This window comes from Misgurnus anguillicaudatus, chromosome 5 (assembly GCF_027580225.2).
Source record: "Misgurnus anguillicaudatus chromosome 5, ASM2758022v2, whole genome shotgun sequence".
In the NCBI taxonomy this organism is placed as follows: domain Eukaryota; kingdom Metazoa; phylum Chordata; class Actinopteri; order Cypriniformes; family Cobitidae; genus Misgurnus; species Misgurnus anguillicaudatus.
Window position 1 is genome coordinate 7,191,638 of NC_073341.2, and position 27,906 is coordinate 7,219,543.

The 27,906-nt window shown below is 39.5% G+C and overlaps 2 protein-coding genes across 7 annotated transcripts in view; one reads left to right on the forward strand and one right to left on the reverse strand.

The window, feature by feature from the left end:
• The window catches only part of LOC129414185 (NAD kinase), a 48,411-nt gene extending 45,622 nt beyond the window's left edge, over window positions 1–2,789 (forward strand). For both annotated transcript variants that reach the window (XM_055168130.2, XM_055168131.2), the window contains exon 12: window positions 1,028–2,789. In XM_055168130.2, coding sequence (XP_055024105.2) covers window positions 1,028–1,175 — 148 coding nt within the window. In that variant the 3' untranslated portion in view covers window positions 1,176–2,789. The remainder of the gene's footprint in view (window positions 1–1,027) is intronic.
• A 3,273-nt stretch (window positions 2,790–6,062) lies between these two features.
• Window positions 6,063–27,906, reverse strand: part of bsna (bassoon presynaptic cytomatrix protein a) — a 70,582-nt gene continuing 48,738 nt past the window's right edge. For all 5 annotated transcript variants that reach the window (XM_055168126.2, XM_055168127.2, XM_055168129.2 and 2 more), the window contains 7 exons: window positions 26,345–26,432; window positions 23,971–24,102; window positions 22,593–22,650; window positions 21,074–21,189; window positions 20,046–20,129; window positions 17,261–17,289; window positions 6,063–9,210 (listed from right to left, as the gene is read on the reverse strand). In XM_055168126.2, the coding sequence (XP_055024101.2) occupies window positions 22,610–22,650; window positions 23,971–24,102; window positions 26,345–26,432 (261 nt within the window). In that variant the 3' untranslated portion in view covers window positions 6,063–9,210; window positions 17,261–17,289; window positions 20,046–20,129; window positions 21,074–21,189; window positions 22,593–22,609. The remainder of the gene's footprint in view (window positions 9,211–17,260; window positions 17,290–20,045; window positions 20,130–21,073; window positions 21,190–22,592; window positions 22,651–23,970; window positions 24,103–26,344; window positions 26,433–27,906) is intronic.

A 27,906-nucleotide genomic window follows, 5' to 3' on the forward strand; every position in this document is an offset into this window, starting at 1 on the left:
TAGACAGTCTACTAATACTGTAAAAATTGGTAGTTGATAAGTAGCTGCAAAGTTACTTTAAATAGTAAAATGTCTAAAGTTGACTATCGAAATAAGGTCGCCGTGATTTCACCAAGTAAGATGTGATCCTGGATCAACATTTTTTGTTGATCCTGGATCAACGTTTCAATCAAAGATACCCCAACCAACCCTTAACTCAAACCCTAACCATTTTTAAAACCTGAAATTAGTGTTAAATAATAGTTTAAGGAGTATTTCTTAAAAGCCCCTAACCTAACCCAATCCTAAACCTAAATCTAACATGCACAGTAATCTTAATCCTGCAATCTGATTGGTTAATGAAAATGTTGATCCAGGACCAACAATGGTGTTGATCCAGGATCACATCTTACTTGGTGAAATCACGTTCACCATCGAAATAAAGTGCTATTGCAGCTGGTCTGCACAGGTGTCCCATTTTTTTATTATTTTACTTGATCAGATTTAATCTTGACAAACTGTACCTCAGACGCTTATTAGCATCATACCTACATTTTTGTTTTACAATAAAAAATTTACAGTGACACAGATTTGAGTACAAGCTTCAGTGTCACAGCCGGCTCGACGCTGTGATGGATAAAAGAGGCAATGAGATTAACAGTAAATCAAACCAGATTTATCATCACCAACACTTTATAACAAATAATAATAATATTTATGATATTAAAACACCAGTACCTGAAAACATCTACTTCATACAAGACACAACAAAAACACCTGTATCTATTAAACTACAAAAGCAACAAAGTACACAATTTAGGAGTTTTAAGGCCTTTGTGCTGTCAGCCAGTAAGGAAAGTAAGGAAACTTTTTTTTATTTAACCTTTATTTAACCAGATGATCTCATTGACATTTAAAACTTATTTTTCAAGAAAGGCCAAAGATTGATGAGTCAATAAGACCAGGAAGTAAATAAAGTTCAGAAAGACATATAGGCCAGTGACTAAGCATGTAAGGTTATTGTCATACATCTTTCTGTTCTTCGTAGTATCACCATCACTACATCCTGTTTCCCTGTTCCCTCCATCTGTTTCCGGGATCCGATGAATGACTGGTTTGAGAGTTTAGCTCAATGTTTGCACTGGAACGTTCGCAAGAAACAAAGTCATCTGATCTGTGAAGAGGAAGACTTCTGACAACACTCATCTCTACTAATATCTCCTAAACGCACTCAGATGTCAAACTCTGTCATTGTGTACTTTACATAAAAACATGGCAAAAGCTCCAGGTTATGATTTACATTTATATTACCTAACAGTTATGGTACGTTTCAGACAAACTCCCATTACTAATCTGAGATTACTAAGTAAATATGATTGAACTGTTTCTATACAATTATTACTGCATGTGAGCGTCTGTCTGTCTGTGTGCGTGCGTGCGTGTGTGTATTATCTAAGCCATGATGGATCAAGAATAAATCATTGAGGTTACACTGTATATCATCCCACTGTTCAAACATTCAGAATCAGGTATCAGACCTAACCGTTGTGTGTGTGTGCATTGTGACATTTTCTGACTACTGACTACAGATTTCCCTTACAAATTTCCATTACAGTACACACACATACACTTTCTCAAGGGCTATTGTCACTAAATGTTTATATACAGTAATTTATGCTGCAATATTTACTTTAATATAATATTGTATTACTTTATGTCTACATAGTGACAATACAACAAAACTATATATGATACAGTTTTATTCATTGTAGGCTAGTAATGGTTCTGTATAGTAATCTATGTTGGATTGGGAGGTTTTGCAGTATGATAATTCCCTGATGTGTAATGAGTTTATCATAATGAGCATATACAGATTGCATAATTTTTGTGCAATTTTAACAATTGCATAATTCAATATTTGTATCTTTTGTATTTTATTTTATTTTATGTTAGTATGATCTGGATGTGTTCTTCATAGATTTTGTTATATTCACCCTATAACAGATATCACTTATTTCCATTAAGATTTTATGTGGACAGTGTATTGTCAGGTTTCGGGCGGTGAGGTTTCATTGTAAAGATTCTAGCAATAAGTGAATTTTGTGCCTTACTTAATGAGGAGCGTCGAATCAACATCTGGGGCCTAATTTATAAAATGCTGCTGTGTAGAAACCGCCCTAAATTTGATCTTATAATCATTTCTCAAAAGCGCATAGGTGTGATTCCTAGAACATTCAGTATGTACAGGAAACACACATATGCCTCACTTTCAGATGTGAAATCTATAAATCACAAATGATCTTGAAAAGAGCTGCCTAATTAATGTCATTGACACATAAAAGAGCGCCGGCCATTGTTTAAATCCTTTTATTTCCAAAAACCTGCAGCTGTCTGCTCATACCCTGACGTGGCGCTAAGCACTTTTCCACGTCAAAGACCATTTTCGTGTGAACATTGCGTGTGAACTCATATCTGTGTGTTTGCACGCTTTATAAATGAGGCCCCTAATCATTCAGGGAAAAGCCTTTCTTAAGCTGTCAAACTCAAATGTATTAAAGTTGTACATCTTAGTAATAGTTAATGTAGCTAAACTTGAATATTCATAAAAATGTTTTGGACTTCAGTGTTTAAAACTGTATTGTTTGCATTGGTGTCTTACAAGCAACCTGTTTTTACAGTGATTTCCTATACAGTTTTTCCATTCCATGTTTTTTTTTTATTTTGTATACAAATGTCAATAAGGTTTCAATGTATTTTTGTTGAATTATGCTTTGTTATTATCAATAATAATTACAGCCAGATTTTCAAAACTGTTGTTGTTTGATACCTGATATTTTTTAACTAAGAACTTATAATGGAATCAGTATTTATGTCATTTACCAAAAGAAATCTGGGGAGAAAACAATAAATGCAAAATCTCAGAAATGATTTTTTTTAGACATATCGGTGGAGGATAACAACAGGATACTACTTCAGAGGTTAGCCTTGAATTAATTAATTATAATTACAAATGCATGTGTCAGCTATGAAAGAGCTCTTTGATGTGCATTTTCAATGCTTCATGTATTATTCAACAGATGTCCTGAATCACAGGTGTATAAAAAAACGCTTGTTTATTTCATCTGTTCATGGGAACAATCAGAAAAATAAATATAGCCTGGCTGCAGGACAAACACTGAAAGTGCAGAGAACAAAAAAGAAAACAACAACGTCAATGTCTGTCAGAGAGATGTTTGAAACATGGCAGCGCGTATGATTCACATCACACCCTTCAGGTTTACTGTATTAATACTACAAGGTGATTTTAACAAAATATATATGAGCATTATTAATTGTAAACAAAGGATAAATGGGTCATTCTACAAAAAAGGTGGAAATGCTTGTCCCTTGCTTTTGCAGACCCCTTAATCGTTTAATTTGACCCAATAATCCCATAATGATATATATTTAATAAATATAGACTGTCCTTAAAATGATAAAAGAGTTTATTTATTTAATTTTCCTTTTTTTAAACTTTTTTTTTAAATGTCTGGTCCTGAAAATTGCCCTGTCCCTTTGATCATGCATGGAAGTTGAACTGTGTACTTATTATTTAAAACCATGTTTTTTTATAAAACAAATCTAATTTACATGTACCTTTGTATGAATTTACTACACTATTACTACACTACACTATTAATAAATATTTGTCCCCCAAATTTATGTCATTGGTGTTACCACACCCAAAGCACTTGAGATGTCTTACCTTATTTGTCTAAAATATCACGATATATCTAAGAATTTTGAGATAAGATTTTTTTGATGTCATTAGTGTTACTCTTTTTTTATAGCTGGGAGTGTTAAGATCTTTACATAAAAATACATTATACTGAATAAGTATGTGATTGTTACATCTGTAAATTGTCATTGGTGTTTCTTCTCTAATGAGTACTTCCTAAGCACTATTCCTTTAACTGACCAACATAAAAGCATAAAAACAAAACAAGATGGAACATTTTATGAAAGTTTATAAGTTTTATCATATTCATTATCTATTATTATATTCTAATTTTGTCATTGGTGTTACATTGTGTCATTGGTGTTAAACCAAGTTTTGGTGTTATTAATGTATTTTCTTGTACTTTCTAGTAATATTTTGTTGTTGATATGGGATGTAAGACATTGTTGATATTTCAATCTTTGCATCAAAGCCTTTTTGGTTGAATATTTTTGTTTTTGTTGGTTTTAAAGAAAAGAAGTCAAACTGAAAGATTTGTCAGGCATGTCCTAAATTTCAAATGTAGTGAAGACACAAGCCAAACTGAGATGGTGTAGTCAGCGTAGTATCAGCATAACTCTTAAAGGATTAGTCCATTTTCTTAAAAAAATCCCGATAATTTACTCACCACCATGTCATCCAAAATCATTTTAATGGACTTTAATGGACCCCAACACTAAAATTGCTGTTTCAACGGAGTTTCAAAGGACTCTAAACGATCCCAAACGAGGCATAAGGGTCTTATCTAGCGAAACTATGCACATAAAAAATATGCACTTTTAAACCACAACTTCTCGTCTATCTCCGGTCATGTGATGCGCCAGCGCGACCTCACGCAATTCGTCATCACGTCAAGAGGTCACAGATGACGAATGTGAAACTACGCCCCAGTGTTTACAAGTGTGCAGAAAGAGGAGCGTTCCGACGTTGTTGTATGTGGAATGATACTAATTCATGTCTTTGTGTCAGTTTATTGTTTAAAATGGTCTGCAAATGTGCGTTTCATATATGTAACACGCAACCTTTCCACGGCATTACGTAATAACGTGAGGTCGCCCTGGCGCGTCGGGACCGGAGATGGACGAGAGGTTGTGGTTTGAAAGTGCATATTTTTTATTTTTCTTGTCAAAAATGACAATCGTTTGGCTGGATAGGACCCTTGTGCCTCGTTTGGGATCATTTGGAGTTCTTTGAAACTGCAATTTGAAACTGCATTAAAACTGTTAAGTGTTGAGGTCCATTAAAGTCCATTAAAATAAGAAAAATCCTGGAATGTTTTCCTCAAAAAACTAAATTTCTTCTCAACTGAGCAAAGAAAGACATCCACATTTTGGATGACATGGTGGTGAGTAAATTATCTGGATATTTTTTTCAGAAAATTGACTAATCTTTTAAGTGATAATGAGAAATGTTAAAGGTGTAACGGAGGATTTTCTCGAATTTTAGAAAAGGAGCGCCTTCTCCGCTTTTTTAAAAAATGCAATTGCGCAACACTCCTGATTGACAAATAGGAAGATCAATAGTCTTGATGATCCACCCGGAAAAAGAAAATCCTCCGCAATACCTTACGTCTGAACATCAAGTTTGACAATTTCCATCGAAATCAGTGAGACTTTTTCATAATTTAAAATATTATAAATTAATCTGAAATCTTTTTATCAAAATCCCTCCCAAAATTAAATTTCTTCCTTTTTTAATCTTTTATTTCAGTTTTTTTAATATCTTTCACTTCACCCAAGGATGGATGTACATGTACAGTATATGGAGTGCTTGATCGTTCAAAAGCTTTTCAGCTCTCATGACCCGTAGTTGATGCTAGTTGAGTCTTTCTATACAGCTTGATCCCAAATTAATCTGAGATAGTTGTCATGAGAATAATAGAGTAAAGAATAAGTGTTTGAACTAACTGCTAAAGTGGATATGAGTGTGAACTGGCTTTTAGGGTTTGTCATTGGAGACCCCACTGTTAATTTAGAAATCCTATCAGAACCACCTTGAAAATTGGGTTAAATTTGCCTTATGTAAAGTCCTTAGGGCTGCCGTATACTCTAATAAGTGTGAAAAACAATAAGTGACTAGACCTTCTGTGTTAGGCCCCTTAAATAAAGCTGCACCCCAACAGGTGCTGTCCCAAAACTCCCCATGCACCTTCAGGTCAAGTCATCTTTAATTCCTGTTTGCCGTCTTTGCCGTTCTTTGGTTGGGTTACAGAAATGATAGAAAACAAGCATGAACATCAGCATGAAATAATCTCTCTACACAGTCAAATATTTGGTTTCATCATCCATGCATCTGACATAGCACTGAAAGGTCAATTCGGTTCAGGTTTCTTTTAAATCCTCTTTTTATTTTTCCTGAATAAATTGTATTATTCTTTCATCACATAACATGACATGTTACATCAAGCCTACTACAGGTTTACACTGAAACAAACATGAAGTTTACAATGGGTATATGGAGTCATTCACAACAGTGAATGTAACATTTATTTCCATCTGTATTCATTTTTTTCCAAAATACATATTTCAGATTTCCCACCCACAAATCATATGGAAGCCACAATCTTTTTTTAATAATATTATTTTTTTAAAAGGAAGTTTCTCTGCATAAACAAACACAAGTATGTAGACCAAAAACTGTTTACATTTCCAAACAGTCCACAAGCCGACCACAACACGGTGTGATTTATTACATTGTTTACGTTCTCTTGTAGCTTTGTTCATGTCATGAAACCTATTTTACACAAAACAATAGTCATAGTATTTTTTTGTACTGTATAAACGGTATGTTGGGTAGTACTGCTTAAGGCCCATGCACGTATTATGAGGTCATTATTAGTCATTGTTATTTTATGACCGTTGTGTGTCTTGTATTTCTTGTGCCACTTTCATGCAGTCTTAAAATGCGTCCCGGCTGGGGTCTGTAAAACGGATGAATTAAACACATATAATGGCAGGTGATCTGGTTTCCCTGACATACATCACAGTCAAAAGCCCCAATGGATCAAAACCTATAGGGTGTTATTAATGGCTTTCTTATTATTGTAAATCAGCCCTTTATCTATGCATATATCTCCCCTTGGTGCATGAAGTCTATGCTTTCCTGAGGTGAAAAGATCAAACACAAATAGCGTTGAGGTGCGTGGGACACAAGCTTTTTGTAACCCCAATGACAGCTAATACTGGTAAATGCTTTCATCTGTCAGTTTGCAGTTTCTGTTTGTTGGCAGTGTGGCCTGTACAGTAAGTGCTATACATTGCTACATTAGTTTATAACCCATCTAATTACTTTATAATATACTCTCGTATCTCCTATCCCATATATATTCTGATCCATGTACATCATATTTTCAGATCTTATATATACTATAGAACTCTATTTGTTTGTTTAATAAAATATGATTCTTCTATATGATTTAGATATAGTTATTTATGAATGAAAATAAATAAATTGTTTTGAAACGTAATTAGCTGTAGACTGTGTTGTATGAATCTCTCTGAACACAGATTTTATGGTAGGGCAAGCACAGAAAACTCTTTCCGTTGTGTGTGCATGGGCAGCCCTTTAATATAGGCTCCAAGATTCAAATAGAAATCTACTCGTCGCACTATACGTTGGAATATATTCTTTACCCAATATATGATATGATCATGGTTTGGGATTTCTATGTAATATCTTTTGCAACTAAACCTCGTGAAGAATGAAAACGGCCCTCATACTGTTTGTCCCTTCAGCTATCAACAATCATCTGTGGACACGATTGTGAGAAACGATTGCAGCTCATATCAGTCACTATGGCTAATTTACATTTGTTAAATGGCTCCATTTCATAGCGGTGTTAAGAAAATACCACAGATTGAAAAGCATGCCATTAATGTTGGAAACAAAAGTTCTGTTATTTCAATTATGATTATTTACATTAGTTTCTCATATACAAACACATCGGTCCCTAATAACCTTATTTTTTAACTACTATTATCTAGTTATTCTTGGACTTACTTTTGCCTTAATACTCTGACAACTATTTTTCTCCGGTGAGAAAATAATTGCATAGAAGGTCTGAAAAGTCGCTCCCAACCGAATGTTTTTTGTCTGCTTGTTGATCAGATCAGACTCTTTGGAATGGTAACAAATCTAGATGCATACACACACACACACACGCACGCACACATATCCAAAATCATTCACACGTACTGTAACATATACCTACTGTAGCAATATCAATAGATTTTTTTCATAACATGCATTCGTGTTTCATTTCTCTCTCTAACTTCTTAATTTTACTTATTAAGAAAAATCTTTTCAAACAAATCATGGCTTTGACACCTAATGTTATTACAAGAGACTGGGCATCACTTTGTTTAATTTCTTATGAACCTTACAGAGAGATTAGAATGATGTTTACAGACAGATAAACTCTTCTGACCACCACTGTAAAAACATCTAACAATTGTGCTCTTTACTTATACTGACCACCATCCACTATTGCTATTGATTTTAAAACCAAATCAAATCCTTTTAACAAAAAGGAAAACTGTAAACAAGTAACAAAGCAATGGCTTTAAACAAACAAATAGATAAATAAATACATTTAGAAAACAAAAGCCTGAATTCAAAAATAAAAGTAAACTTTACAGCCTGTATATTGGCTTTCTATGTACAAACAATGTGGAAAAAATAGAGATTATAAATAGAAAAATATGTGGAACGCTCCACAAACATAAGGCGACGATCGGACAAAACAGAATAACACAACCTACCAATGACTTATCTATATTAGCCCGTCTGCAGTCGGAGGACAATTCCTTAATATTTTAGAACAAACTATTATTTATTAAAATCTGGTCAGAATTTTTTATGATCTCTTATATTTAGCCTTAATATCCCATTGTCCTATTCTTTATATTCACTGTGGTTGGGTGTAGAGGTAAATCCTCATCGATATATTAAACAGTGTAAGGTCTTGGATTACATGCATTCCGAGTCCACTTTACACTTTAATAGCACATAGAAAAAAACACGACAAAACCAGGATTTTTTCTTTTAAGTTGAGTGGAATGTTGAGTTAAAGGACTTAGCATAGAGACGTGTGTTCATGTTTTTCCTTTTTTTCTTTTTGACAACAAAAAGGAATTCTTTTGAAGCAATTTATAGGAAAAACCTATGAAGTTTATCTAGTTTCTTTCATTCCTGAGAGGGAGGTGAAGTGGATTTCCAAAGAAAGAATGAGAGAAACGTGGAATCACAGTTCTCTGCGAGCTGCACTTCTCTGATTGAGAACAGGTCGACTTTGTTGTTTTTTAATGCAGGTTTTCTAACGATCTCAATAATCAGATTTGCGTTTGACCTGTGTTGTTTGTTAACATTTGCCTTTATGTGCTGTTTTTGTAGATCAGCAGTAAAAGTGGTTTAGAGCTGACGAGCCCATCCAAGAAGGACCCAAGCTGCTCTGTTGAAACACCGATACAGAGAATCTAAAAAAAAAAACAATATACAAGAAAGAGAAACCATTAGAATTCAGTGAGCGACATTTTACAAATGTACATTTTACAGTAATGTTTAAAGGGACACTTCACTCATTTGCATTAAGCTTTGTATAGTTAGAACCTTAGTCATGTTTTTGAATGGTCATGCATCATTCCCTCAGTTTCCCCTGAGACAGGAGAAATACAGATTTCAGTGTTGCACTTCCTTCTTTCAATGATGTAAAAATCATCATATTGCATCATTGAAAGAAGGAAGTCCAATATCTTTGTTGAGGGGGTGAGACTACAAACACCCATTTTCTCGGTCAAATAGGCACCAAATTCGAAATGTATGTTACATTTCGACTACAAATATGACACACTTTCAATAAAAATTAATGTTTCTACGGGTGAAATGCTCCTTTAAGAATGGTTAAACTATTTATACAGTAAATGAATTGTACACTGTAAAAAGATGCAGCATTTTTGTCAAATTAACTTAATCTTTTAAGTTAAAAATTTCAACTTGATTTTCTAAGTTATGTCAGCTATTCATGAACCAAAATTAAAATATGTATGTTGAATTGACTTGGAAAACGTCTTGGTTACATATGCAACCCTCGTTCCCTAAAGGAAGGGAACGGAGACGTCACGTCGTGACCGACGAATTGGGAATTGGGAACCGCTTCGCGGGTGACCTATCTGCTTCGAGAAACCTTTAAAACGCCAATGAACTTGGCATGCAGATAATTGCATCTACCGGCGCCGGCCCGCCGCATAGGTATTTAATGAGCGGCAGGTGCAGTTATCAAATCAGCTATTTTTTGCTGAGAAAGCTGGACAGAAGGACAGACGTCACGTCGTGACCGACGAATTGGAAATCCCTACCAAAGCGCCACTGAAGCTGACCCTTCCAGTGCCTGCGTAAACCCTCCGACTCTCCCCTTTAAGGGAACGGAAATGGGGTTGAAGCAGAGGCCGGTCACTACTTGTTCCTTAACCCACGATAGTGACTAGGCGAACTGGGAAGCGAACTCGTCAGGCGGGACTAAGATCGCTGCGGAAGAAAAACCCTCTAGGGGTCTACCACTAAGGTGATAGAAAAAAAGACACGAAGTCTCTAAAAAATACACTCTCTTAGCAACACTAGAGGAACTCCGCTAAGGGAAACGTGGTAAATCATAAACTTTCCACGGAAATACTCACAAAGAAACCACTAGGGGGCGCAATGTGGGCGCTAGCCTCACCCAGATAGTCAAGAATACATCCACTGAGAGGCTGGCAGCCGATGCTCCGCAACATCGGCCGCCAAGCGGTGGAAAAAGACAAAAAACATTTTTTGTAATGTTTTTGCCTTAATGGCCTTCCATACTGGTGCGGTTTCTGCGCAGCCACAAAGAAAGGCTCCAAACCGACACAGGAGCCGTTCCTCGATGTTCTCACTGATCTGACGAGAGAACTCGAGAGGACACCGGCTCAACACGAACACTGTAGAATCTAGTGAACGTATTAGGTGTCGCCCAGCCAGCAGCTCTACAAATATCTGAAAGCGAGGAACCACGAGCCAAAGCCCAAGATGAAGCCACGCTTCTGGTTGAATGGGCTCTCAAACCAAAAGGGCAGGGAATGCCCTGTTTCTCATAAGCCAGGGCGATTGTGTCTACAATCCAGTGAGACATCCTCTGTTTAGTGACAGCTCTCCCTTTCTGCTGACCACCGTAACAGACAAAGAGCTGCTCTGAGGTCCGAAAGCTTTGAGTGCGATTCAAATACACACGTAGTGCACGTACAGGACATAACAAAGCCATAGCTGGGTCTGCCTCTTCCAAAGGCAGAGCTTGTAAGTTCACCACTTGATCCCTAAAGGGAGTGGTGGGACCTTTAGGCACGTAGCCCGGCCGGGGTCTCCGTGTAACGCTGGATTCAGCCGGCCCGAACTGAAGGCACGAATCGTTGACCGAAAATGCATGAAGATCCCCTATCCTCTTAATAGAAGCCAGTGCGAGGAGCATCAAAGTTTTCATAGTGAGAAACTTGACACTCACCGTCTGCAGAGGCTCGAACGGGCAGTCCCTGAGAGCGTTCAGCACCATGGACAGGTCCCAAGGAGGAATAGAGGGAGGACGCGAAGGATTGAGCCTCCGTGCACCTCTTAAAAACCTAATGACCAGATCGTGCTGACCCACAGATCTACCGTCTATGGGTGCGTGATGCGCGGATATTGCCGCGATATCTACTTTAATAGTAGATGGTGACAGCCTCTTCTCCAAGCGGTGCTGGAGATATGAAAGCACAATACTGATCGGGCATTCTCGGGGGTCCTCTCGTTGAGAAGTACAACCCCAAAACAGAAAAAGTTGGGATACTGCAGAAATTGTGAGTAAAAAAGTAATGGAATAATTTACAAATCTCATAAACTTATATTTTATTCACAGTAGAATATAGATAACATATCAAATGTTGAAAGTGAGATATTTTGAAATGTCATGCCAAATATTGGCTTATTTTGGATTTCATGAGAGCTACACATTCCAAAAAAAGTTGGGACAGGTAGCAATAAGAGGCCAGAAAATTTTAATGTACATATAAGGAACAGTTGAAAGACCAATTTGCAACTTATTAGGTCAATTGGCAACATGATTGGGTATAAAAAGAGCCTCTCAGAGTGGCAGTGTCTCTCAGAGGTCAAGATGGACAGAGAATCACCAATTCCCCCAATGCTGCAGCGAAAAATAGTTTTCTGAGTTTCTAAGAGAAAAATTGCAAAGAGATTGATGTTATCATCATCTACAGTGCATAATATCATCCAAAGATTCAGAGAATCTGGAACAATCTCTGTGCGTAAGGGTCAAGAAGCGAAAACCATACCGGATGCCGGTGATCTTCGGCCCCTTAGACAGCACTGCATCACATACAGGAATGCTACTGTAATGGAAATCATAACATGGGCTCTGGAATACTTCCAGAAAACATTGTCAGTGAACACAATCCACCGTGTCATTCGCTGTTGCCAGCTAAAACTCTATAGGTCAAAAAAGAAGCCATATCTAAATATGATCCAGAAGCCCAGGTGTTTTCCCTGTGCAAGGCTCATTTAAAATGGACTTTGGCAAAGTGGAAAACTGTTCTGTGGTCCAACGAAACAAAATTTGAAGTTCTTTTTGGAAAACTGGGACGCCATTTCATCTGGAATAAAGAGGACAATGACAACCCAAGTTGTTATTAGCGCTCAGTTCAGAAGCCTGCATCTCTGGTGGTTTGGGGTTGTATGAGTGCGTGTGGCATGGGCAGCTTACACATCTGGAAAGGCACCATCAATGCTGAAAGGTTTATCCAAGTTCTAGATACATATGATCCCATTCAGACGTCGTCTCTTTCAGGGAAGACCTTGCATTTTTCAACATGACAATGCCAGACCACATACTGCATCAAGTACAACATCATGACAGCTTGGTAGAAGGATCCGGACACTGAAATGGCCAGCCTGCAGTCCAGATCTTTCCCCCACAGAAAACATTTGGTGCATCATAAAGAGGAACATGCGACAAAGAAGACCTAAGACAGTTGATCAACTAGAAGTCTGCATTAGACAAGAATAGGACAACATTCCTATTCCTAAACATTGGTCCTCCTCCAGCTGTTCCTTATATGTACATTTAACTTTTCTGGCCTCTTATTGCTACCTGTTCCAACTTTTATTGGAATGTGTAGCTCTCATGAAATCCAAAATGAGCCAATATTTGGCATGACATTTCAAAATGTGTCACTTTCAACATTTGATTTGTTATCTATACTCTATTGTGAATAAAATATAAGTTTATGAGATTTGTAAATTAGTCCATTCCTTTTTTACTCACAATTTCTACTGTGTCCCAACTTTTTCTGTTTTGGGGTTGTACACCAAACAACAAACAGGTTCCATTTCAGCGTATACGCCTGTCTCGTAGACGGCGCTCGCGCTGCAGCGATGGTGTTAGATACCGCCGGGGGTAAATCACCTACAACCTCCGCGCCCCGTCCAGAGACCACACATGGAGGTTCCACAGATCGGGACGGGGGTGCCATAATGTGCCCCCTTCTTGAGACAGAAGGTCCCTCCTCAGGGGAATCCTCCAGGGAGGGGCTGTCGCGAGGAGAGTGAGCTCTGGAAACCAACTCCTGGTGGCCCAATATGGAGCAACTAAAAGAATTTTCTCCTCGTCCTCCCTGACTTTGCACAATGTCTGTGCAATGAGGCGCACTGGGGGAAATGCGTATTTGCGAAGACCTCTCGGCCAGCTGTGCGCCAATGCATCCACGCCGAGTGATCCCTCGTTCAATGAATAAAATAGGCGACAGTGGGTTGTTTCTGGAGATGCAAACAGATCTATCTGCGCTCTGCCGAAACGTCTCCAAATCAGCTGGACCGATTGAGGGTGGAGTCGCCATTCGCCGGGGCGCGCTGCTCGGGAAAGCGCGTCTGCCGCTGCGTTGAGCGACCCCGGGATGTGAATGGCACGAAGAGACCTCAGATTCTTCTGACTCCAAAAGAGGAGATGGCGGGCGAGATGCGACATGTGACGAGAGCGCACTCCGCCTTGGCGATTGATATACGCAACAGTCGCAATGTTGTCTGTGCGAACTAATACATCTTTGCCTCTCAACTCGCTGCTGAAGCGGACGAGCGCAAGATATACAGCCCACAGTTCTCGGCAATTTATGTGCCAATGCAGCTGGGGTGATGTCCATGTTGGAGGCATCTGTGCATACTATTGCATGTCTGGAGACCTGTCTCAGTGGCACCCCCGCCCTGAGAAACGCTGGGTCTGACCACGGGGTGAAAGTGAGACGGCATTTCGGTGTGATCGTGACACGGTGAAAGCCGGTTAGCCACGCTCTCCTCGGGACTCGGTCGTGAAGCCAATGCTGAAGCGGTCTCATATGCAGCAAACCGAGCGGCGTTACAGCCGCGGCTGCAGCCATATGCCCCAGTAATTTCTGAAATTGTTTCAGAGGGACCGCAGTCTTGCCCGAAAACGTATTCAAGCAAGCCAGAATCGACTGAACGCGCGCCTCCGTGAGGCGTGCTGTAAGATTGACCGAATCCAATTCCATGCCGAGAAAAGAGATCTTCTGTGTAGGGCACAGTTTGCTCTTCTCTCGGTTGACCTGAAGACCGAGACGGGCGAGGTGTTTGAGCACCCGATCTAGATGAGTGCAAAGCATTTGACGCGACTGTGCTATAATGAGCCAATCGTCGAGATATGCCAAGATGCGAACACCGCTCTCTCTGAGAGGTTTTAAAGCGCCCTCTGCCACTTTTGTGAAGACGCGGGGAGAGAGAGAGAGCCCGAACGGTAAGACTTTGTACTGATATGCTTTTCCCTCGAACGCAAAGCGGAGAAACGGCCTGTGCCGGGGAAGGATTGAGACATGAAAGTACGCGTCCTTCAGGTCGATTGCTGCAAACCAATCCTGTGGGCGAATGCATTGAAATATGGTTTTCTGCGTAAGCATTTTGAACGGCATCTTGTGAAGTGCTCGATTCAGAACGCGCAGATCCAGGATCGGTCGCAACCCGCCGCTTTTCTTGGGTACGATAAAGTAAGGGCTGTAAAACCCTGACCTCATCTCGACTGGAGGAACCGGCTGAATCGCGTCTTTCGCCAATAAGACAGCAATCTCTGCACGTAGTACGTGCGCATCGGCGGGTTTCACTATAGTGAAACGGATGCCTGTAAATTTGGGAGGTCGCCGGGCGAATTGTATCGCATAGCCAAGACGGATCGTGCGTAAAAGCCAGGGCGACGGACTGGGAAGTTGCTGCCAAGCTTCCAGATACCGGGCGAGGGGAATTAACGGCACAATCGTAGTACCCGCGGCGAGCGGAACGGCGGTGCTCGATGACGCGCTCTCTTGGGCTGCGTTGACATGTGTATTGTGAGAATGAGCACTCACCTGACTCCGCTGATGGATGGCTGCGCGGGGAAGACTCTGATGAAGATATCTCGGTGCGCTTAACACATCCGTTGGCGAGAGAGGAGGGGGAGAACGTAGGGTTATGAGCCCATCCGTCACACCCGACTGCCTCTGATGACCTGGAGGAGGAAGAGGAATTCGCTCTTTTTGTGGTTTTGTGGGTGCCGGCTGAAAAGCCGGCGGAACGGAAATTAATGAAAACCAAAGATTCCCCACCCGGTCCTCCTCCGACGGGGCAGGTGCTGGTCTCTTCCGACGCGGCATGATGTTAGCCAGAGCCTCAGTCTGCTTCTGGGTGGCGGAGACCTGTTGTGCGAAGTCTTCCACCGCCTCGCCGAACAGGCCGGCCTGGGACACCGGGGCGTTTAGAAGCCGGGTTTTGTCGGCATCCCGCATGTCCGCAAGGCACAGCCAGAGGTGGCGCTCCTGGACCACCAGGGTGGACATAGCACGACCGACGGCTTGTGCGGTGGTCTTGGTCGCACGTAGCGCCAGATCCGTAGCCGCACGCAGGTCTTTAAAGACCGCCGAATCGTGACCTCCCTCGTGCAGATCCTTCAGAGCCTTAGCCTGATGAACCTGCAACAAAGCCATGGCATGTATGGCTGAGGCCGCCTCCCCACAGGCCTGGTATGCAGACTCCGTCAGAGCTGACGAATGCCTGCAGGCCCGTGAGGGAAGGGCAGGACGGTCCTTCCAGTAGGAGACGCCGGCAGGACACAACTGCATCGCTACCGAACGCTCCACTGTCGGGATACCGGCATACCCTTTAGCGGCCCCCCCATCGAGGGAGGTGAGGGGTGATGGCTGATACGGACGGTTCCGGGAGGAAAACGGGGTTTTCCACGTCCGAGTCAGCTCATCATGCACCTCGGGAAAGAAAGGTACCGGTGGGGAAGACTGCCCGTGCAGCCCCAAAGTACCAATCGTCTAGGCGGGACGGTACGGGAGGGGGAGGAGCTCTCCACTCCAACCCGACCGTCTCCGCAGCCCGAGCGAGCATAGCCGTCATCTCCGGGTCGAGATCAGGAACCGCAACCCTTCCCGAAGGAGGGAGAGGATCCGGATCAACGTCCGAAAATGACGGCCCCCCCTCCGATGTTACGACAGACAGGGAATCCTCGGGAGGTCCAACGGATGCAGAAAGCAACGCAGAACGCGCGCTCTCCGTCTCCATCGGAACCTCAGATGGTTGCGGATCCGGTGGCTGAGAGCCGCTGGACGAACCAGCTGGTTCAGCACCGTGAGGCGGAGGTCGTCTCTCCGTAGCATCACAATCGCCTTCTTGGCGGTGATCAGCAACGGAGGGCGGCGTTCCCGGAGAAACGCCACACGACCCCGCAGATCCGCAAGAGTCAGGCTCTCGCAAGCGGAGCATGTCCCTCCCACGAAAGCCGCCTCAGCATGCTGGAGACCCAGACATGAGAGACAACGATCGTGTCCATCGCGAGGACCCATGTACTTGCCGCATCCAGGAGTCGAACACGGACGAAAAGACATCTTTAAAAAGACGCTTAACGCCCGTGAGCAGTGAACAGCTGTCTTTAAAAAGACGCAAGTTCAACTGCAGCTCTTTTAGGGGAAATCACTCTTTTAGCTGTGTAGTTGATGAAGCACACAGGGAGGAGAACGCACACACTCAAATAAAAGAGAGTGAAAAGAAAGAGGTGGAAACACTCGCGAGCCTCGCTGTGGTGCCTTCGCCCAACCAACTGACACGCAGAGATCTATTCCTTCAGAATTAGAGCAGCTTCTCGTGAGCAGTGTTAGTCTGCCAGCTTTATGCTGCATTTTTTTTTGCAGTGTAGATATTTAACAAAGGTTTTAATGACCCCAGCAAAAGACTAGTCACAGCATAACATCTTATTCTATCAAGAACTCATATGTGCTCCAATATAAATAACCACCAAACAAAACGCGTATATGTTTAGAAAATATATGAATTTCAAAAATTTGAATATTAGACTAATGAACTAATAATAATAATAATAATAATACATTACATTGTTTGTAAGCCAGATACTCAAAACTTATTTTAACGCAGGACCTAAAATAACATTTAATTCAAGCATGCAACTCTGTCATTACAGTATTTACTTACCCTCTTGTCTTTTCAGACCTGTATTTCTTCTGTGGAACAAATAAGGAGATGTTCTGGTTATATGTTCATTAGGATTCACTTTAACACATAAATAAATGAAGCACAAAAGAGGGTTTGAATAAATAGCTCAATCAATCATGCATACAGTATACAGTCTATGCATAATTATATTAAGTCATGGCCATTATATATCAACATAAAGATTTTATTGTACCTGCAGGATGACACACACATCAGTCTGACCCTGCTGCCCCGATCAACAGTTCTTGTTTAATGGTCACACATTTTTACTGGTTCTATAGCATCACATCTTTCTCATGGGGATTTAATAAGGAATTTTCATTGGGAGGTAAAACATTTTTGTCCCGTTTTACCTGTAACAGAAAGTCTGTGTAACTCTAATACACTCCTGTATAGGGGTTATTCGATCTACGTCATCAATGTTCGCGGTGGCCATATTGTTGACATAGAACTGTCAGTCTGGTATTATGCATGGTATTATCGGTGTAATTTTTTTTAAACCGCGCGATGGTGTGTGGTGTAATACACGGCTGTTCTAACAACAGCAAAAGAACCCCAGAATTAGTTTTTATGCGATACCGACTGTCAGAAAACATGAAGGAGACAGAGGAGTTGAACCAGCGAAGGAGAGACTCCCAACAGCAAAGTCTGTCCCCATCATTTTACCCCAGGTAACGTTAGGGATAAATGCTCACAGCAAAGTCTGTCCCCATAATTTGATCACATATGGTTAGCTGTAAGCAGTGGCTGAAACTGCTCTTTCAAATAAGCTGCCATAAATTGAGACTGTTATTAAATAAGTATTAATAACGAACATAATAATAGGTCTGGCATTGATACTAGGTAGGGAATTAAGGGCCTTTCACATTATAACGATCGATAACTATAAAAAATATAGTTTTGAAAATCATTTTATATTAAACAGAATAGCGGAGCTCACACCAAAACTATAACGATACAGATACAATGAACGACATCATTGGGATCACTTTCTGAGCGATTTTTCCCACCTGATGAAGGATAAACCATTGATAGCATTAAAATCTATTTGAACTTCAAGTGCACGAGCACTTAACATGACAGTGAAACTCATTGCTGAGGTCTATAATACAAGATTACCTGCAGTTGCTGTGAAAATTGACTACATAATGCTTTTTAATTTATTACATTAACTAACTGTTATGCCAAAAGGTAAGAGATTACACAAACTATTAGATTCACTGTTTAGAGTTACGCAAAACGCAGCGTGTTGAGGACATCTGCAAAAGTTTTTATTACAAGCAATATTAAAGGCAAGTGATTTGCGCGAGTGCCGTGAGCGAATTAGCATAGACGTATTGTTTGGTGATGTGGACGATGATATAGTTATCGTTATAATGTGAACGGCCCTTCAGTGCTTGTTTGATGAATGCGGATACTGTATGAACGATATAGTTATAAATATCCGGATAAGTTACAGCTGGCAATAAGGACGGATCTTTACTTAAGGCTATTGGGTCTATTTGATATGGTTCCACAATAATCAAGCTTATCTTCTCTTAATACAGACGAGATTAAGGCATTAGGCTACTGCTCCCCTCGACTCAAATCTACGTGCGGCTATGGGTAGGACAGATGTCATGTCAACAATATGGCCGCGGTTAGCGACTTCCGGTGTTTGCGAATAAGCCCTAAGGCATACCTGTCAAACCTGTATTTTATAGTACAGACCCTTTTACTGTTTGTACACAATGATGACGTAGCAATGTATGGGTGCGCATTTTGGCAACGGAAGTAGGGGGAGAATCAGCAAGCTACGGGAGCAGGATTAAGCAACACAGACACAGAAAGTTATTTTAAAAGGTTGACTTTACCAAATGGCATCGGGCTACCAGATCCGTGTACTATAGTGAAGTGGACAGAAGACGTTAGCGGATGGCCAAATATATAATATAAATATAAGATATATAATAAAAATATACAAATATTAGTGCAACGGTAAACGCAACAACCAGACATTTTGATGCTGGGAAACCGTTTTGATAAACTCTCTGAGTTGCTAACACTTTAGAACCAATGGGGAACAACACCACTTACATTGCCAAAATGTGCGCGCAACTATTTGATCATGTGGACTGTAAAATGGTCTATAAACTGTAACATCTCACTTAAACGACACCCGCCAATAAAACAAAAAGTTGCATCCTGAGGAAGGTGCACGATAAGCGGCAGTGTGGAAACACTGCTATTTGTGCTTCACTGTCATGTAAAATCAATCACTCGGGTCAAGCTTACAAATACGCTCCTTAGGCATTAAGGATTGCAACGTCTTTCAAACTGTGGGTCGGGACCATTTAGTGGATTGGTCACTTGGTGGTTGTAGTGAATGACTCATATTAAATGTCATATTAATGGCAATGGTTTTGATGTCAGGTGGTTTGGCATTGCAATTAACTTACATTTAATTCATATCATGAAAAGATAAACTACTCTTTTCTGAAAGAAGGAATTGGTGTGTGTGTGGGGGGGGGGGGTAATGTTGGGGTTGGGAAATTCCCTTTATTTTCAAATCCCAATGTTGACAGGTATGATTTGGTGTGTATGATTCACTTATAAATGATTATATACAAAAGTGATTAAGATAAATGTGGTTTGTGTTTTGTAAAATGTGCTTGGACAAAAATGTGTTCTTTACTGTAGCATTGTAGGTGGAGGTGTTATTAATAAGATCAAATTAAAAATGCAAACCATTGCTGGGATGTAATGTAATTGTAAAGTTCCTTACAGTCTGGATTCCAGAAGAAACAGTGAAGTCTTGACATCATGCAGGCCTGAGCTGCTGGAGTTCTGTGATTCCACTTCTGAATGGCTTAACACAAAAACAACAGATCCATTTGTTTTGTGTGAGTAATGGTTCAAATTACGTATGAGTATGAGAAGACTGTTGCAATTGAATTACTATTTGGATAAGTATACTGTTTAGGCATTACTTTATAGTATCTGAGTTGACTATGAATGTAAAAGAAAAGCAAAACTTGAGAGTTTGTCCGTCACTGCAGCTTTAAATCACTGTGCTTTGACTTTTATTTCTACTTGTACTGTTAATGTATACTGCACACTGTAAAAAACACTTTGCTGCCTTAATTTTTTGTTAAATCAAATCAGATTTACAAGTCATGTCAACAGAGATGAGTTGTCACAACTTATAAAATATAGTTGAGAAAAGTCAACTTAATTTTATAAGTTATAACAACTTACATGTAGTTATAACAACTCAGCTCTAGTCAATAAAAATAATAGTAAGTTGAAATGACTTGCGAATCCAAGTCGATTCAACAAAGAATCCTAAGGCAGCAAAGTATTTTTACAGTGCATACACACAGTTATTTAGAAACTCTCGCAACACTAACTTGTGCACAAGGCGGGGTTTGATGATGTCTCACAGCAGAGCAACACTGCCCTCTTATGATGGTATGTTTTCATTTATCATTAATAAAATATTAAAAATAAACCATGTTTCCTTCACTTTACTGTATATTGTCAATGAAGACAATTTCCACTAGACGACCTTGAAAACTGTACATTGTCAAGTGCAAATCTCAACTTTTTAAAGATTTTTTTACAGGTTTACACATACAGTAAGCTGCGAGTGTAAATTTTACTTACAAGTGTGAATATTTATTGTATACGTTTTCAAATTCAAATCCACAAGCTCTGGAGTTTTGTTACTCTTTCAGCTGAATTACATAAAATTTAAAGCATATTAAAAAAGAGCTGAATTCAATCGCAAAGGACTTGTATATATTTTCTCACCAGAAGAAACAGATTGCTTCTCTCCCTCTCTCTGTCTTTTCATTAAATTAAAACATGAAAGAAAAACTTCATAGGTTTTTCCAGTGCAAAGTCTTTCAACGTCCTTTTTAGACAACCTGAAATGACAAGGAAAGAGTGAGTTGGTCACACACAGATGACAGACTTGACTGGACTGATAAAACTGAAGCCATCAAGAACAAAAGTCCCTAACCACCAGGTCATGACCGAGTACCGAGTTGTGGACAAGTAGCCACCGGGTTGTAAGCTTATTTAAAAAACTGAAACCAAAATTATAAAATTTATCAAAAATGATTAACCTCTGGAAATATTTGGCAATATTCAATCATCACAGTCAAGATGATTTAAAAATCTAAATGGCACAAAATGTCCATAGGATCTCTTAAGGGTTAAGGCTACATTTTAATTAAAGCTCTAAATGTAGGTTTGGTAGGAACCTAAATATTCAGTCTTGTGTCAATCATGATCTCACAAAGTTCCTCACAAATTTCATTTTTCTGTGGCATTCTCACGGATTGGTTACTCAACTACATTTTCCTATTTTCAAACCACTGTCGCCTCGGTTTAGGGTTAGATCTGGTGCTTGTGTTAGTATGTCACTTTAAGTATTTGTTTATACTATTTTTTCTGATGTATTCTTTTATATTTTTTAAACTTTAAACAATTGTCGCCTACCGTTAGGGTTAGAGTTAGGTTTGGGTAGGAATGTCATTTTATGTAAATCTAACCCTAAACCGAAGCCACAATGGTAAGAAAATAGGACAAACAGTTAAGTAACCAATCCGTGAAAATGCCACGGAAAAGAAAGTCCGTGGCAGGGCCACAGAAAAATGCAGAGATCCTTGAGAATGCCACGGAAAAATGAGCAAAAAATTCCATGACTATGCCACGGAAATTTGTGAGACCAGGTTGGCAGTTCTGTTACTTGTGGCTCAAGCAAGCCAAGTTCGTTTACCATTAAGTATTAATTATTTTATCTATACTTCCGGGTGCTAAGGCACTGATATTAAAGATATCAACGGGCTTAATAAACTCATTAGGAAAGCGATTCTGTCACTGAAGTGAATCTGAGAGAGAAGAATATTGGCCAAACTACTGACAATCATAATCCCCTTTATGACTCTTAAACGAGAAGTGAACAGGAACTGATCAAGAAGCCGTAACCCTAGATCATTCATACTGACATAAAACTTTACAATTCCTTAACCTTGTGCAGACGTATCATTAACCCTACATGTGTTCTACAGAAGAATAAGATGAATCAATACAAAAATCAATACAACTTATTCTTGGAATCGTTTTGTTTAATAATTTACTTTTTATTCAATGTAGTAACTTTTTGTTCATTTGCATTATATTTGTATATTTATTACATAAATATATACACTTTAATCTGTATGCTGGACAATATACTGTACATACATGCACATACAGAAACTGTGAGTTTCAAAGGCATTGCATTCAATTAGTCCAATAGGCATTAAAAAGCAACTGTACCCACCTTGAGTTTGGTCTTCCTCACCACAAGGAGCTGAACTTCTTGCCAAATCCAGTGATGGCTGTTTTGTCACAGTAACATGACACAATGAAACAAATAAAAATAAAAATATTGGCATTAACATTTTGTATCTTCTTTTTAAATTTGATTGACAAATGTAATCATTTTAAACCATTGCAAACGTCAGATCAAATGGGATCACTTTAGGGCAGTAGTTGCAATGATGTCTGGTGATATCTGTCTGAGAAAGAACAGGTGCTGGGGTGCCTTCTCTTTTTCTAGAGTTACTGTCATGGTCATCCATCCATCCATCAGTTCTCCTTACACTTATCCATGACCTGGCCTGGCCAACAGAGGCATGTTCTGGGTCTCTTCCTAGTTAAACATACCTGGATCACCTCTGTTTAGATGAAACAAACTGTGATTGGTTGTTTGACATGTCGGTCAAACAGCTCGTGGGCGGGCTTTGTCCAGAAAAAGCAGCGAAAAACACCAGACCTTCAGTATTGAAGGTCTGGCTACGCGAGACTAGCGTGTACGGAACAAAGCATTCACATAACTCGTCTGAGTAAAATACTTATGCCGCAATAGTTAGCCTGTCTGAAACCGAGTGGATTGTAAACCACAATACTGTATGACACCGAGGCAATGAGACAAACAAACCCATTTCATGCTGATGTGAAGATTATCACATCACTGATCTACTGGCGTTCCATCATCGTGATGCCCAGCCGATGTCTGCCCACGACCACCGGCCGCCACATTTAATCTACTTATTTGTGTGTATATATACTGTGTATGTGTATATATATATATATATATATATATATATATATATATATATATATATATATATATATATATATATATATATATATATATATATATATATATATATATATATATATATTATTTTAAATGTTTTAATTCCCATAAAATTTTATAAAATAGTACCTATTATATAGTATATCCTCTATAGAATTAGCTGGCTCTGCCTCAAGATTTTTTTTCTCCCTGGGACTTTTCCCACAGGGTTTTTCTACTATGAGTTTTTTCCGACCCCTAGGCAGTCAGCTGACATTGCCTTAACTTAGCACCCTCTTGTATAAAAAGTAATATTTTCTAAAATGTACATGATTTGGAAGGTTCTTAGCTAATACAGGCTTATCAAACTGAATACAGATTTTTATGCACAGAAATACAATTCTGTTCATTTCTAACAAAAATTAGATGTGTAAAAAATGCATATTACACAGTAAAGCTTTAATTTTTATTCTTGGTCCAAAATATGAATTTCTATTTAATCGGAAATTAATTATAATTATATAATATTAAATCAAGTGTTCATTGGCAGTTCCTATTCCCTATATTCTTTGCTTACCCTCTCCTAGTTTGCCAGCCTGCTCTGCAGCCCCTCCAGGCAAAATTTTCGACAACACGCTCTCTCCCTCCACACCCGGCTGACCTGCAGCTGCACTTCCTATTCCAGCAGGCCGTGGAACTGCTTTGGAACCTAAATGACACAAAACACCAAAAACTTGTTTGCATGATACAAAAAGAAAACTACTGCAAACTAAACGAGTAAATGCAACAATAATCTACTTACTAATCTACTAATATAATAATGAAAAGTCTGTGGTAACTGTAATGCACATGTGGTTACTGAGTTTTTTCAGTTAATCACCTGCAATACAACCAGAATTCACTGATTCAACAAGCCATTTATTGGGCTTTTATTGTCAGAAAACCGAAATCACGTCTGCTCTGTGTCGAGCTTGGACATCCCATGCTGCAGGCCAGAGTAATGATGGGCCGACATAGGTGAGTGGCTTTTCTCTGGGTGGTATTTTAGCTGACAAACACACTTTCATCCATACATTTTGGTTAGGATTGACTTTCATGTCCTTTTGCCTCATGTAGGTAAAGTTGGTTAAATGACTGTAGAGATAAACCCATAGACAGCCGTAGTTGTGGCAATTGTATGTAGTCTGGTAACCTAGGTGTCACGTATCATAAAACCCATGCTTACTTTTTCATACTTTTCAATGGGGACGAATGGATGTGTGCGTGGGTGCACTTATCGACAAGGCTCAAACTAAATTAATCAGCATTAGAGGACCCCCGTCAGGCTGAATTACGAGAGACACTAGACCTCTGCTCAGTGTTCTGCATGTGTTCAGTAATTTAAATCTAAAACTTATACCACTAGCAGTTAATCATAGGTTAGTGGTGCAGCCTACGATATATGACCTAAAATCTGCTCCAGAGTCCTGCAACAGGCCGGGTACTCCGCATAAAAGTGTCTAAAACGGGTGGATTGTGACATTCCTAAACTTCACGGACGGGGATGCGGGCGGATAATTAACTCTGTGCGGGTGGGTAGTAGCGCAAATGAAAATATGTGCAATATTTGTATGTCTAAATTACAATTTCACGCGCAACATATGACGTTTGACCCATCACGTAACCACCTAGGCTTCTCGTAGCCTAGTTGGAGCGAGCATTGCAGGAGTTGCATAAAGCTTTGTCGTTGATAGCTGGAAGCTGGGAACGTCTTCTCTTAGAAAGCATTTAGACGAGACTTAGGAGCACAGCAGGGGTTGTGTAGGTAGGTTGTATTTTTTTCTTGTTCCCTTTTCATTAATAGGTCTATTTGTGTATACACAAATTACATCAGATGACGGACCTTGAGTACCTGATTCGACAAGATCGATGTGTCCGTCTATCTGTTTCTGTACTTTGTTTTACATAAAATATTCAATAATCAATCATAAACTTTGCATTTTTGTTTTTGCCATCAATACACTGGAGTGAAAAGGATTAAATGAAATGCAGACGGACCGCATATTAATATTGTATAAATTTCGGTACTCACATATCTGGCCATATGGTTCCGATTATTTCTGACATATGTAAGGTTCCACCCTTCAAAATGCATCTCACATTTTAATTCAAAACAATGAAAAATAGGTAAAAATCCTGCAAGATCCTCCTTTGTTTACATGCACGCTTACGATCATGTTTTTACGATCAGTGAAAATGCATCTCTTTCTGCTGCGTTAGACTGTTCCAATAAATATTCTGCATTATTTTATGTTTTGTCCAATCAGATAAGATTTGAGAACTTAAATTGTACTGGAAGTGCACATTGGGTAAGCGAGGTGTCATTTTGCGCACCTTCGCTTTGACTAGATGAAGCCAAAATGAAGCCAGCCAATGCCTATCCAGCAAAGTTTTGATTGATGGGGGTAGTAACCAATCAGGAAATGATTACAAGGATTTTACTTATGTCAGTAAAATGTACTTCTGCTTACACATGCAGAGACATGCGTGCACAGTCTGCGCACCCGAATGTTTTGTTTTGGTAGCATAGAGCTGCTGAGAAACCTCTCCAGAGGTTAAATATAATCTCCATTGTGGATCATCGTCTGCAGATTACTTTTTTATGTTGAGAGTGTTTTTGAAAAGGTGATAAGGAGCACGATCGAGGTGCAAAAATACCAGACTGTATAAAAATGAAATGGAGCGCACTGTGGAGCTGCGCTCGGATAAAGTAAGTTTGTATTGTTATGTTCATCATATATTTACAGTTTTTTCATGTTAGCTATTTTTGATTATAAAAATAACAGAGTAGATGACTAAGACACAAGACACATAGGCTAATTTTTGATATGTAAAAGCAGGACTCTGATCTGCCCCACCTAAATTTATAGTGAGGGGCCCCTACTGGTGTGGTGTAAGTTTAACACAGTTACCGATCCCTGTGAGAGGGGGCTGGGTTGTTTTGCCAGGTTGAATCTGAGCTGCTTTTGCTCCAATAGCAGTGACAGGCTCTGGCTTAGTCTGTTGACAAAAAAGAGAATGGTAGTCTTTAGTATTTAGATCTCACAGCTGTTCCTTTTTGTGTAAATTAACATAAATCTCAAACAGTGGCATTTATTTTTCAATTGACAAATCTTGTTATTTTCGCGTCAAAATGTTCTTATGAATAAAAAACACTCAGTCAAGATGCATGATCTAAAAGGCCATTAATGTTTAGATGTGGCAACACCAATCCTGTCACAACATCAGAAAAAACATTTGTTATACTGTTATCTTAGACTGTATTCACAGAAATGAAATCTATTTTAACTGAAAAAGTGTGCCCAGTATGCATAAATTATGAACAACTTGTTGGTAAGGAAGCAAGGAATGACACACATGAAAACAGCATGTTTTGCAATTTGGACAATATTTTGACTAGTATTTTTGAGTATTTTGAGCTGAAACTTTACAGACACATACTGGGCACACCTGAGATTCAAGATCATTCAACGCCCCAAAAGTCAAATTTTGTAAAGAATAATTTATTCTGTATAACCTCCACTAAACCCTGCCTGTAAATGCTTAGAAGCTCTCTACTGCCATATTGCCCCATTCCTTGCTTGATAAAGCTTTCAGTGCACTGATTTTCTTTGGTTATTGCTTTACCACTGCTTTTAAGTCCACTAAATCTTTTCAATGATATTTAAATCAATTTTGTAAATTAATTTAAATCTACAAAATAATCCCTAAACCAAGCTTTAGGCCGCACTTATATAATACCTAACTCAACCAAACCATGCCCAAGCGCGATAGTCCCCCTTACCTACTCCCCAGGAGTATAATGCAATTTTTTTAAGAAAACCGGAAGTAATCGTCCACTTAACACATCTTAATATCAGGTGTAAACAACCTCTAAATCAGGCTTGTATGTTGTATCTCAGAGGAGGACCAAATGTCTCTAGATGGAACAAACTGTAATTTGCACTACTGTTTGTTCAAAATAAATGAAAAGAACTTTAGCATTTGGTATTTTTAGTGAACCTGTACGAACCACAATCCCCCAAGGTTTGTACTGAATTGTTACTCCTATGTATGATTACAACCCTATATTTACCCTTTGGACTGTCACCACACACCTTCACAGGATATGTGGATGCAGACTGTTGCATTTGTTGCAACTCCAGGACATCCATGTGCTGAATTATATATAGACAAATGAATAATATTTGCCCAGTCAGAACAGATGGCGGTGCAGCATCAAGATGCTGTGCTTGCCTATATAAGAGAGGTGGGGTTGAGGCTAAATGCAAAGAAAAGTATGAAGCTAGGCTGGTCACACACTGTAAAACAACTTGAGAGGCTGTTAGAGCTGATGGCAGCAGCATCCAAAATGAGTTTTCTCCAAAGCAGAGTGTTTTCCCTGAAGAGCAACCTGTTTCTTATGATCATGGTCACGTGCAATGTCATCATGCCTTGACATTATGGAAGAAACCATGGTTCCTTTCCCATGGGC